The sequence below is a fragment of the Heterodontus francisci genome, chromosome 9 (genome assembly GCF_036365525.1).
Source record: "Heterodontus francisci isolate sHetFra1 chromosome 9, sHetFra1.hap1, whole genome shotgun sequence".
NCBI lineage: Eukaryota > Metazoa > Chordata > Chondrichthyes > Heterodontiformes > Heterodontidae > Heterodontus > Heterodontus francisci.
In genome coordinates this window covers 57,771,815-57,786,369 of record NC_090379.1, presented here as the reverse complement: position 1 = coordinate 57,786,369, position 14,555 = coordinate 57,771,815, and the positions used below count along the sequence as shown (strand labels likewise).

General features: G+C 39.6%; 1 protein-coding gene across 6 annotated transcripts in view; it reads right to left on the bottom strand.

Annotated features, from left to right (window-relative positions):
* samd4a (sterile alpha motif domain containing 4A) overlaps positions 1-14,555 on the bottom strand; it is a 213,899-nt gene that overhangs the window by 76,781 nt on the left and 122,563 nt on the right. For 5 of the 6 annotated variants that reach the window (XR_010975696.1, XM_068039169.1, XM_068039168.1 and 2 more), the window contains one exon: positions 12,498-12,761. The exons of the other annotated variant lie outside the window; for it this stretch is intronic. Coding sequence is in view for 4 of the 5 variants with exons in the window: in XM_068039169.1 (XP_067895270.1) it covers positions 12,498-12,761 (264 nt within the window). In the remaining variant the exon portion in view is untranslated. The remainder of the gene's footprint in view (positions 1-12,497; positions 12,762-14,555) is intronic. 6 annotated transcript variants of the gene reach the window in all.

Below are 14,555 nucleotides of genomic sequence, written 5' to 3'. Positions count from 1 at the left end.
TTAAACATCTCAATTAGATCACCCCATGATCTTCCATACATGAAGGAATACAAGTTTCAGCATCATTCTGGTGAATCTGTACAGTACCATCATGACCAATATTTTGTTCCTGATGTGCAATGCCCAGAACTGAATGCAGCACTCCATACGTGAACTAACCAGAGCTTTGTCTACCTTTAAATTATTTAGACTATATAAGTCACTAGTAGAAAGATTCACTTCTGTCCCATTTGATAAAATGGTTTCCAGACAAACAATTATTACCAGTAACTCACATCCAACACATTTAATATACAAAATGTCCCAAGGCACTTTACAAAGTAGCAACAAGAGAAACTAAGGCTGAGATAGGGGAGAGTGTTGAGGAGGGAGGACTGAAGGCTGGGGCAAAAAGATGGGAGTTTGCGAAGATTTTTTTTTTAAAAGCAGAGAAAGTTAGAGATAGACTTCCAGTAAGAACTGCGGGAGCAACATTTCTATAGTCCTTTAACAAGATGCTTCACAGAAGCAAAATAACTAAGACCGATTATGAACCAGAGGAAAGATTGGAAGAGGTGAGCAAAACTCTGTCAAAGAAATGGGTTTAAAGTAGGGAGATCTAGAGTTGGGAGGATTAAGGGAAGTGCAGAGTTGGATGAATTGAGGAAGACAATTCCAGAGAGCAGGACCTTTGTGGATGAAGCCATGGCTGCCAATGGTGGGACAAAGAGATGACACACCAGAGGCCAAAGAGATTTTGAAGGAACAATGTGGCAACTGACCCTATAATCTGCAAATGATGTCACCATGGAACAACACTTACACAAGAGGAGGAGCTAAAGATGAATCCTTGACAGGTCTTCAGAGACAACTGTGCAGGGGTGGAAAGAGAAACCATTGCTAGAGATGCTCTATGAGCAAATAGTTAAGATTTGAACCCAGTGAGGGGAGTCCCATGGAGATGGACAAGAAAGGAGATGCATTGCAGGAGGACACGTGGTCAAGACAAGAAAAGTTGAGGAACAATAATGTACCACTGTCACTGAAGGATGTTAGTGACTTTGGCCAAGATAATCTCAATGCTGTGACATGGGCACAAATCAGAAATACTTAAATTGCTGTCCATTCCCAACAATAAGAGCTCAGGTACACTGAAACTGTCAACATCTACAACATTTGCTGCTCAAAGTATACTATTTCATTATGAATTCAGTAATTTAACAAATCTTCAAAATAATGCCATAGTATTCTAAATGCATATGCTAAGATGGGCATATTCTTAATGTCCAACATTAACTGGATATATATTGCCCTCGTGTGTTAATTGTGGTAAAAAGAGCATTCCCTGATTTATGTTATGTCTATTTTTTTCGACCAAAATTCGTGCAGAGGAAAATATATTTCTTAAAAAGATAGTAGTTAAGACCAATGCTCAAAGCTGTGCAGCTGTAATCCGAAGGTTACGGAACAGGACACACACAAACCATTTGCTTTAAGATATGTGTGCATGGCCACGTAAAAAAATGTAAAAGGTATAGCATACTTAAATGAATCAGCCACGCACTGCAAAAAAAGAGGGGATGTTGGTTAAGACTACTGAATGTCAATCATAAACAGGAAACATTCAATACATAGTAGCAATGGGTATTTTTCTGAATAAAAAGCTGTTAACCAATGTAAAATGCTGCAATACTAATTTTATAACAAAATGGGCTGGATTAATTTTAGAAGGACTGGTGAACTACTATGATTTCAAAAAGAATTGCAATTCTATAGTGCCTTTCACAAGTTCAGGACATCTCAAAAATACTTTGCAACCAATTAAGCACCTTTGAAGTGTAGTCATGCTGTTGTAATGTAGGAAACAGCAGCCAATTTACACACAGCAAGGTCTCACTAATAGCAATGTGATAACGGCTTAAAATTCAGTGATCTTGATTAAGGGATAAATATTAAACGGGGCATCATGAAAACCACCCAGCTCTTAAAAATTGTGCCATCGATCTTTTTAGGCCACCTGAGGGTAGCTGGAGCCTCTGTATAACATCTCATCCAAAAGATGTCACCTCAAACAGTGCAGCACTTTCAGTACTGTGTTGGAGCTTGTGGAGTCTCGAGTGGAGCTTGAACCCACAACCTATTAATTCAGACAGTAGTGCTACCACTGAGCCGTGGCTGGCACGTAATCTTAGAGCACAGAATATTTCCAACAATGAAGTGTCATCTCTGATCTTTGGTTCTCATTAAAGCATTCTATTTTATGATATGTGCTTGGCAATTCATTGTTTGATACGTTGCCCTTGTGGTTCCAAGTTGTGGAAAAGGTATCGCTACACCAAAAAGGTCACAACAATGAACAATTTGTTCATTCCCAGGCAAGTTTTAATTTTAAAAAAAGCACAGCTTTTATATATGCAAAATGCATCCCTAAAGACTACGCGAAACAGTTTTCACTTCTGTGGCTAACCATAATGTATTTGAATGCAATTTGACTATTCATTAATGGGAATTGAAGTAGGAACAATAAAATATTCTGTAATCATAAATCTAGCATCTTGTTGTAAATTGGTTTTATAAACTCAGCTCCCTTTTAAAAGCGAAATAAAACATTACATATATAACACAATCTTTAGCATACAAATGTACAGAAGTTTCAGTAATACACATTGAAATTGGATGCATATGTTCTTACAGTCTTGTAAACTGGTTCATTTATATTAGATTAGTTTAACCAGACAGCAGGAACTGGAGAAATGTAGACCACTTTCTGATCTTTCAACCGACTCAAACTCCTTCACAGCAGACATTTATCTTTCTCGACTCCCAATGCTTTGCCTGTAGCACAAGGACATTCTAACAAGTGCTCACGGGGGGAAAAAAAACTAATCTGCATACAAATATTCTGATATAATTGGAAGTGAACCTAAGTACCCATTGACTGGCCAAGATTCCAAACTGTTCCTGATCACAGAAAAATGTCTGTGGGTTTAGGCCAATTCAGAAATGTGCCAAAGAGGCATCAGATTGAGCTGAATCCCTAATCAATAACTGTTTTTCTTTGTAATGTCAAAACAGATACAAGATTCTGAATGAAGCGATACATCGGGGCTCCTAATGTATTTTAGCGTAGACTTCATCTCTACATGCTGTCATGATCCTGTCTTTTTTTCCCCCCAGGAAATGTGTGGTGCGTCTTTTTAAGACAGCAAAGGAGCGATACAGCTTTAAGAACCAGCAACCCTCAAGAGTTAGAGAAAGTGCATTTTGGTTGCCGTTAGATACAAGCATACGGAGAGGGAACCAACCAGCTTCAAAGAATGCATCCTGGTTACCATTCAGGGACCAAGGACTAGATATACCATGTTGCAATTATCTTTTGAACTAGCTTTTTAGTTGAAAACAGACTGTTCCAGCTGGGGACAGAGACAGCTGATTGTTAGCACCTGAAATAAAGCCTGGCTTGGGTATAAAATTAAAACCCAACCTGGGCCCCGACCTGACAGCCAATCCGAACCTGACCCGGGCCCAAGTCCTTTAAATTTTTTTAAATGCCCGACCCGAGCAGTCGGGTTTGGTCGGTTAGCCAGGCTTTACTGCAGAGTGCAGATACCAGACTGCAGGTTTCCCGCCTTGACGTCCTGAATGTTCATTTGAAGATTACTTCCCGGAGCAAGGCAGCACTGTCCACGTCCAGCACGACCCGACCAGAGCCCGAATGCTGGACCAGGAAGAGAGACCCGACCCGAACCCGGCACATGTCGTCGGGTCTGGTCGGGTTCGGGTCGGGTAGGGTAGTCACACTTTAACCTGAAAGGAGAAACAGACCATTTAAACTGAAGGAAGAGAATTTAGTCTGTTTATTATCTCTCAAAATTCTAAAAATGTCAAGCCAAAACAGAGATCTCTGATAATTTAAACTGGAGGAAGTGAAGTTAGACTGTGACAATCTTTTATCCTCAAAAACTCTAAAGTCAGATTGATTCTATTGAAAGTGTTTGCAAGTTGTTAATTGTTGAAATTCATCACTGGAGAAGGAAAGCATCACTTACTGCTCGAATTAGACTACGGACTGTTCTACTGTAGAAGAACCTTTTCTCTCCATCGGACGGCTCTGAGGACTTCAAGCAACATTGGACTGTAAATTTGCAAGGACTCTAATTTTTTTTCTATTTTAAATGTTGTTTGTGTCTTTGTAATGTTTACAAATTTAGTTTTTCTAATTAAACAGTTAATTTGTTGATTTAAAGACACCTGGTTTGGTGCGCCTCATTTCGGGGCTAATAGATGGTACAATTTGGCTGGCTCTTTTAATTTGGAAAGTTTAAAATGATATGTTAGGCTATCTGTGGAGGGACAAGATTGAATAACAGTGCGTTTCTCCCACCACAATCAGAATCATATAATTTGAATGGGGACTTTGACTGGAGCGGTTGGTCACAACAATGCCTATTTTTATCTCCAGATCACTTCAGCTCATCCTATATCAACACAAATGAGGTCAAAATCCTCATATACAGAGAGTTTGGTCAAATTGTTTCCTGCTATACTGCTACATTTTGTTGAATATAGACATGACTGGGTGCAGGACCAGAGGGACCTGGGTGTATATGTGCATAAGTCATTGAAGGGGGCAGGACAGGTTGAGAGAGTGGTTAAGAAAACATACAGTATCCTGGCCTTTATTAATAGGGGCATTGAATACAAGAGCAAGGAAGTTATGTCGAACTTATATAAGACACTAGTTCGGCCTCAGCTGGAGTACTGCGTCCAGTTCTGGGTGCCGCACTTTAAGAAAGATGAGGGGGTATTGGAGAGTGTGCAGAAAAGATTCACAAGAATGTTTCCAGGGATGAAGAACTTCAGTCTATCTTCATAACTGGAGAAGTTGGGACTGTTTTCCTTGGAGAAGAGAAGGCTGAGAGGTGATTTAATAGAGGTATTCAAAATCTTGAGGGGTCTAAACAGTGTAGATAGAGAGAAACTGTTCCCACTCATGAAAGGATCGGGAATGAGAGTGCACAGATTTAAAAGTAACATGTAAGAGAAGCAAAAGTGATGAGGAAAAACTTTTTCACGCAAGTGGTTAAGGTCTGGAATGTGTTGCCTGAGTGTGGTGGAGGCAGGTTCAATTGAAGCCTTCAAAAGGGAATTAGACTGTTATATGAAAATGAAGAACATGCAGGGTTATGGGGAGAAGGCAGGGAACGGCACTAAGGGAATTGCTCTTTGACACGATGCACCGAATGGCCTCCTTCTGCGCTGTAACAATTCTGTGATCGTTAGTAATAGTTTCAAGGATTATAGTTATGTGGACAGACTGGAGATGCTGGCATTGCTCTTCTCAGAGCAGAGAAGGCCAAGTGATTTGATAGAGGTGTTCAAAATCATGAAAAGTTTAGACTGAGTAAATAAAGAGAAACTGTTTCCAACACTCGAAGAGTCAATAACCAGAGGGTACCGATTTAAAAAGGTAATTGCCAAAAGAAATAGAGGCAACATGAGGAAAAACATTTTTTTAATTAAAACGCAACACGTTAGGATTTGGAATGCACTGCCTAAAAGGGTGGTGGATACAGATTTAATAGTAGCCTTCAAAGGGAATTGGATAAATGCTTGGAGAAAGGGTTGCAGGGATATGGAGAAAGAGCGGGAAAGTGGGACTAACTGGATTGCTTTCCAAAAGAACTGGGGCAGACTTGATGGGCTGAATGCCCTCTTTCTGTGCTATGCTATTCTATGATTTTATATTAGGAGTTAAACACTTAATGCACTCAAGCTATTTCACTGTGCTCCATTTGAATGAAGAAACTAACCTCTTAAAATAGGAATGTCACATCACACCTCTGTCCCCCAATATCAACAGTAATTTCCAGGCTCTCTCAAAATGAGTCACTAATATTAATAATGAACAAAAAGTTCTTCATTACATAATTGCCACTAAGCATCATGATCTTCACTAGATGACTGTGCACATCACCTTGATCATCCAGCATTTGCTGTGTTGTGCTTTGGAGCAAGCTAGGATCTTAACGAGTACTTGCACATTGCAATTTGAACCTTGTGTTTGAGATGGGAAGCATTATTCTCTTGTCAATTCCCTTTATCAATCATATCAATTACAGTCTTCATTACTCCAAAATTACTGATCAAAATTTAAAAAAGGTTAAATGAACTTGCTGAGCAACGCTATACAGTTGATACACAGAAAATCTTACCAATTACACTTTCCAAGGAGATCGATAATCAAGAATGAGGTGTAAACTAAATAATTAGATGCCCGATTTGGGCAATAATCTGAGCTAAAAACAAATGTCATAAACAATTCATAATTATCCATTTAATTAGAAGAATGAGCATATTAACTTGTATTATTTGTTTAAAGGGGGAAATGTCATTTAAATATGGAATATGTATTTATGAGGACTAAACATAGTAATAAATAACAGAAAATGCACATGAATGTGGAGTTTACATATTGCATAATGATGATTTGGATAAGATATGAATGAGAATTAAATACTAGAGATACTAGTGATGACCTGTAAAACATTCACGGTAAAATCAGTATCTTTATTTCAACAATACTTCTTCAAATACAGGATTTCTAGTTATTATTTCAAAGACTTCAACAGAATCAAAACTTTGCATGCTGGAAAAAGCTACATAAAGCTGTTCATGTGTAAAAACAGACCAAGAAATATAAACACAAATTTTATTAAGAGTCTGGCCTTGTGACTTGTTTATAGTCATACAATACAAAAGTCTAATTGGGAACAAGTTACATTTATATAGCACCTTTAATGTAACAGAACATCGAAAGGCATGTTACAGGAGCATTATAAAAACAAAGTATGAAACCGAGCCACAAAAGGAGATATTTAGTCAAATCACCACAAGCTTGGTCAAAGAGGAAGATTTTAAAGGAGTGTCTTAAAAAGGTGGAAAGTGAAGTGGACACGTGTAAGGAAGGTATTCCAGAGATTGGGGCTTAGGCAACTGAAGGCACAGCGATTAAAATCAGGGATGCACAGGAGGCCAGAATCAGAGGATCACATATTTTGGAGAGTTGAGAGGCTGGAGGAGATTAGAGATGGGAGAGGGGTGAGGCCATGGAGGGATTTGAAAACAAGGATGAGAATTTTATAATCAAGATGTTGCCTCACCAGAAGCCAATGTAGATCAGTGAGCACAGAAGCGATAGATAAATGGGACTTGGTGCAAGTTAAGACGCAGGCAGCAGTTTTACATGAACTTAACTTTACAGGGAGTAGAATGTGGGAGACCAGCAAGAGTGCATTGGAACAGTCAAGTCTAGAGGTAACGAAGGCATGAATGAGGGTTTCAGCAGATTAGCCCAGATGGGTGAAGTCGGGCAATGTTATGAAGGTAGAAATAGGTGGTCTTAGTGATAGCACTAAATGAGGTCAGAAGCTCATCAGAGTCAAATGTGACACCAAGGTTGCAAACAGACTGGGTCAGTCTCAGATTGTTGCCAGGGAGAGGAATGGAGTCAGTAGCTAGGGAACAGAGTTTGGAGCATGGAACTAAAACAATGGCTTCAGTCTTCCCAATATTTAATTGGAGGAAATTTCTGCTCATCTAATACTGGATGTCATATAAGCAGTCTGATAATTTAGCAACAGTGGAGGAGTCAAGAGAATTGGTGGTGAGGTGGAGCTGAGTATTGGCTGCATACATGTGAAAACGAACGCCATGCTTCTGGATGATGTCGCTGAGGGGCAGCATGTACATGAGAAATAGGATGGGGTAAAAAGGATAGATCCATGAGGGACACCAGGGGCAACGGTATGAGCGCAGGAAGAAAAGCCATTGTAAATGATTCTCTGGATACAATTTAGATAGATAAAGAATGGAACCAAGTGAGAGCAGTTCCACCAATCTGAACAACAGTGGAAAGGTATTGGAGGAGAATGGTGTGGTCAACTGCATCAAAGGCTGCAGACAGGTCAAGAAGGATGAGGAGGAAAAGTTTATCTTTGTCACCATCACATAGGATGTCATTTGTGACTTTAATAAAAGCTGTTCAGTACTGTGGCAGGGTTGGAAACCTGATTGGAGGAATTCAAACATGGAGTTCTGAAAAAGCTGGGAGTGGATTTGCAAGACGACAACATGTTCAAGGACTTTGGAGAAGAAAAGGAGGTTGGAGATGGGATGGTAATTTGCAAGGGTGATGGCGTCAAGGAGTTTTTTTTCGTTGAGGAGAGGGATGATGACGGAAGATTTAAAAAGGAGAGAAGGACAACACCTGGAGAGGGAACTATTAACAATATCGGCTAACATGGGGACCAGGAGGGGAATTTGGGTGATCAGCACTTTAGTGGGAATAGGATCCAGGGAACAGGAGGTGGGTCTCACGGAAAAGATGAGCTTAGAGAGGACATGAGGGGAGATAGGAAAGAAACTAGAGAATATGTGAGCTCAGGATTAGGACAGTGGGGAGCATTATAGGAAGATTGGCCAAGTGGGCTAGTGGAAGGGAGGAACGCAGCAGAGACAGCTGATCGGATGGTCATGATCTTAGTGACAAAGAAGTCAATGAGCTCCTCACACTTATTGAGGGTGGAAGGGACAGGGGAAATGGGTTTAAGACGACAGTGTGCAGTTGAGAAAAGAAGCCAGGGCTTATCTTTGCATTCCAAGATGATCCTGGAATAGTGAGCACTGTTAGCAGCCGACAGCAGGACCTGATAGTGTTTTAAGTGGTCCAGCCAGATCTGTTTTCCAGAGTTGAAAAGGCAGGTTTGCTCCTGATGGGCTCCCTTATTATTTGAGGAATAAACGCTCTAATTCCTTGAAATCTGCCTGTTATAATTTCAGCATCTATCAAAGAAAACAAGTTTCATAGCAACATTATGACTGCTTCTTCTGAGTCTGTGCGGTGATATGCCCATTGGAGTTATACTGTGTAGAAACCCGAAGGTATAGACTGTTACCTTCTTCATCTATAGAATCAACGCTGATGTATTCTTTTAACTCACCAAACAGCTTTTCTAAAACTTTTTCATTCAAATCTAGTGAATCTTCATTCTTAGTACTAAGAAAAGCTTTCAAATAAGTTGTTTCAAATAACTGTCGCCACAATTTGCCAGACTTAACCAATTCTACCATCTCTTCCACTCCTCCCATGCCATCCATCATGGAAACAATCATTCCAACTAGGATAACTTTGTTGTTGGGCTCCCCTTATCTTCTGTTGTTTTTGTTCCCCACCAACTTCTCCACACACCCCTGCCACGAACCATTTGCAAACACATGCACATTACATGCTCCAGTCTCCCGGACACCCAACGTGGACCAGGCACTGTCCACCAGACCAACTGACATCTCCCTTAAATTGTCCAATCAAAACAGTCCGGACAGACAAAAACTGATTATAGATTCCTGACACCCAGTGATAATTCTACCTGCAGATTCCATAACGACCAGGCTTGGGAAGTTGAAGGGGCGGGGGGGAGAAAGAGAAAGAGATGGTGGTATTGGTCACCAACACCAATTTTCACATTTATAGCACCTTTAAAGATAGCAAATTGCCCCAAAGAGCTTCATAGAGGCACACAGCATCAACAGTGCTCTAGAGAACTGCAGACTAACTGAATTCAGGATTGGAATAAACAGATCTACCACACAGAGGTGATATGGTTCCAAAAATACATTGTCTGGGGTATCGATCCTGAAGAGACCCACTCACTGTCCAGGAAGATCATCACTAGTTGGGAAATTCCAAGTACTAGCGAAAATAATTAACACACGGCACCAAGCTTTCACACCAGGGTTGATTAGCCATTTTTTGCATCTTGGCTGATAATTGCCAGTACTATTTCAACTACCAGAGTGTGCCCAAATGTGGGTTATGTATTCACTTTCTACACTCCTCCTCACACTATAGAACAATGACTGCACTTAAAAGTAATTCATTGCATGTGAAGTGTTCGGAGGCATTTTTCAGATGCATGATAAAGCACTACTTAAATGCAAGCATTTCATCAAAAACATTTTATGATGAATGCCTCAGACTAACTTCTCAGCAGTCTGTCTCAGCTTTACTGCCTGCCTTATATTCTAGGTTGTAAACTATTTGGTTTACGGAGTAGAAGAATTAAGTTATTGACTTATAGTTTTGCTTACTCAACCAAGCTCTACCCCTTTTGTTGGGATCAGCATCTGAAGTTGGGCTTTAGAACAATTTTCACAGCCCAAGCAATCTCAATAGGAACTTTGGTTCTCCAAAACTAAAATCTGGACTGCCAGTATTCATGTTTAACCACCGGAAGATGAAGAAGTCCTGCAAACCTCACCACAACTTTTCCTAAATATACCAGCAACACTGTCCCTGTGTAACTTTCACCAGTTGAGAAAGAAATGGTTCAGCAGTTTAATGTTACCCACTGTTCAACTAAAATGTGCACATCAGTTGGTGGTACTAGAAATCAGGGCTGTCATATGAAGATAGCAACAAAGATCCTCAGCATAGATATGCTAGATTTTAATACATATTGTTCATTTCTATATGACCGCAGTGTCACAATTCTCTAATCGTACAGGTGTTTTTAGCATTCACAAGTAATGTAATTAGAAAAATTAAAGTTACACCCTGAAGATTTATTTTCTGAACAAGCCCAAAAGAATGATTTTTGTATCCAAGTGAAACCCTCAAACATCATCAGTTCTGAGTGAAAATTTCCCAGACCTGGCAAGGACATCTGCTTGTTTCCTGAAGCACTTTGGCAAAAGGCATTACAACGGAATTAACCAAACTTTCTGAAAGACTGCTTGCAATGAATGACTGTTTTCAATGTAGACACAAAATCACTTTTGCACATGTTCTACCCAATGTTCTGAAAAACACAGTTGCTCCTCAGTGTTGGTTTCTCTCATTGGGTTCTTTCAATTGTTACCTTCCGACATTAAGATGATTTGGTCTATGCTGGAAGCTTATATCATTTGGGTAGCTTTACGATTTTTGATAAAGGCAAAGAGATTTAGTGTGATTTCTTAAGCATACTACCGTTTCATCAACTGAATATTTTGGGGGCGATGGTTATTTGAACTAGGCACATATTATCACATGACAGTTATCTGAACCTTCTGGGCTGTCAATAGCCTGCTGAGTCAGGCAAGAAAGCAGTACCCAGTGACAAACAACTTGCTGACAAGTCACAGACCACAAACAGCCACTGCAGTTGGATTCTAAGTGCAAGTCATCTATCCACGTAATGGTTATTTTGGCACTGCCAGTAGTTGAGATATGCACCAGATTTGTTAACTAAGTAAAAACACACCATCTTGAGCCTCAATTTAGCTTCTGCTTTGGCCACAAAAAAAAATTCTATCAGCACCTGAAGTTATGGCTGCTCCTATAAGAGATACAAAAGTAGAATACAGCATACATGACTTAGAATCAGCATTCAACAGATCCTAACATAGTATTTGTAGCCATGTATCAGCTAAAAATTACGAGTGACTGGATCCACACCAGAGATAAAACTTAAACATATTTTATTCTTCCCGAAAGGGCTTGATAGCCATTAACCAGGAAGATGAATATAAAATTGCTCTATTTTTTAAATCAGCATCAGTCAGAGTACTCTTACAGTCAGAGACACTCATCTGGAGGTTAATACAAACACATTTTAGATTAATTAATTTAGATTAATTAAATCTTTACCACATGCAACACTATGTCACAATGTTACACAGAATCTTATTCAACCTCATGTGCGAGTTTCATTTTCACACCTTACCAGAGTTTGACAATTCTCTGCAATACAAATCTTTTCAGTCCATTTTCAACTTTGTCCTGATTTTCCTTTGATCTTGAAGTTCAACATGAGATCATATACTCAAAAAAGAAAAGCACCTACTATAAACCATAGCTGTACAGAACTGCTAATGGTGCTTTGTTTTCTGCATTGATTGCCCATATTACAGCATTCCAGATGTTTTACATATGTCATCTAATGACAGCACAGTATTTTTTGAGCAGTTATTTTAAAGAATGCTGCTTCTTTTCTCTGTTCCACATGTTACTATTTGGACACTGATAGAACCTTTTGGCCACTATACCAGCCCTTTTTTCTCTGAACCAGTAGAGCAGAAAAGCATAAAACCCACAATATCTTGTACAGGCCTGTGCAAGAACCAAAAATCCATCACTATTAGTAATGACAAAAACTTAAAGGTTGGCTGTTCAAGTTTTCATTGATTCAGCCTAAATTGGTTTTGCCTACAGCTCATTCAAAATTAGAAAAAGTTTGGGACAAAAACCAATTAGCCAGTTAACATGAAATTTGGTGGCAGGTTCCAGAGTTATGGAATCCTTGGGAAGTTTCTAACTAAGTTATTATAGTGAAAAGCCTTACCACAAAAATCCATTGTAGAGCACAATACATCAGCAATGTTAACAATACAAAAGGAACACTCCCTCACCCTTTCTGCGCTACCCGTTTAGAATTACATATTTTTCTTTAGTGAACACCATTCTAACAGTTACCCACCTTTCATGCCACTGCCCTCTTCTTGGAATGTATTACGTGTCACTGCTTGATCTTCAAGATGCTCACTCCCACCGCTACCCGAGGAAGCAACACTGCTCTGTGGGGAAAGAGGAGCATGGTCTGATGGGATACACTGAGGTCCCCTGGCTCGCAGGTCTTCATGGGACATCCATCCGTGACCTAGAGGCTGATTTGGCACATTGATTGGTGGGGTAAGAGATACTGAACGCTTCAGAGGGCTGTGGTGTGTCTGGCCTGAGAGAACTAGAAAACATATTATAACAGAATAATTATTCATTGAAAGTAATTAAGTGTCAAAATCTAACATCTGAAAGCCTACCAAATGTGTCAGTTTTAACCATATACATTCTCTTGCCTTTATCATTAATGACTTCTGAATTTTAATCCTGTAACAATCTTATGTTGGGATCTAGATTTTGTGGTCTCAAGATCATAATATTATTGCTTGGTTACACACAGGACATCAGACATCATGGCCTCCTCACCCATGGAATTCAGTGACATTCCCAAAAGAAATCCACAATTTGTTGTATACAGGATGGAAAGAGCTAGAGAAGTATGTAATGCAAAATTGGTTTTGGGCTTGTAGGTGCACTGGAGGTTAAAATAATGTCTATCCACGTCTAAAGACAATATCCTACCTACACACAATTCATTTACTTCAGACCTTCTATTTATCTTACTTAATTGTACACACTGAACAGCAAATTATTTCTTTTACAGGCAGAGATAATATCAAGTCTTTAGTAAGTGACATTTTCCTTCCTTGATAAAATATTTATGAGTAATCAACAAAACTAAAAAATACTTTCCATTTCTAGATACTCAGCTTAAAGATGCAATTGAACAAAGAATGTTGCATATTTTAATCAGATGTTAATCTCAATTTTGAGCCAAAGAACACCCAAATCACCAAGGCCTCAGTTTAAAACATGGTTGGAAAATATTTGGCCCCAAAGTAGCAAATAATAGTTGCCAATTTAAAATACCAGTGCATTAATATTGTTCCAGATGGAAAAAAAAAGGATCAGGAATGAAAAACGGTTAGAATTGTCATTTCACAGAAAAACAGAAAATGTCGACAACAGTGGCCACAATAACTAGAATATGCCCTTTTACAAACTGCTATACTGTTCCCCATCACCTTCGATCTTGTAGGTCATAAGTAGATTAGATTAGAGATACAGCACTGAAACAGGCCCTTCGGCCCACCAAGTCTGTGCCGACCATCAACCACCCATTTATACTAATCCTACACTAATCCCATATTCCTACCACATCCCCACCTTCCTGATATTCCGCTACCATCTACCTCTACTAGGGGCAATTTATAATGGCCAATTTACCTATCAACCTGCAAGTCTTTTGGCTTGTGGGAGGAAACCGGAGCACCTGGAGAAAACCCACGCAGACACAGGGAGAACTTGCAAACTCCACACAGGCAGTACCCGGAATCGAACCCGGGTCCCTGGAGCTGTGAGGCTGCGCTGCTAACCACTGCGCCACTGTACCGCCCTGGATGAAATCACTGCATGCGGGTGATAATTACATCTAGATGACTATACCATAAACATACAACTGAGTGTACGTGCCATAACTCCAATAGCCACCAGGCGAAGGACAGAACTGAAGCCTAGTCGTTATACACTTAGAAGCTTTTATTTCCCTAGATGCACATAACATATCGTGCGCCTACTACCAATAACACCTCTTTTAATCTGCGCCTATGTATATAAGTGCAGGTGAACCCCCAATTAATGTCCTCTACCTGAATACACTTAAACACCCAATTAATATAAAATTGATAGCGCGTGGTCATATTTCAGTTATCTGTTAGTGATTTTAAAGCACCAGTTCCTTCAATAAATCCCAACTCCATTTTGGGCTGGCAGTTACCCATTAGTAGCCTTGATGGTCACTCATTGGCAGTGTCTAAATTCCACTCTGCTTCTCATTAATGTTACGCACACACACATTTTTGCTCACCTTGCAACCAAGGCAGCAATGCAAGAATGAAGAAAGTTATTATGTGTTAAG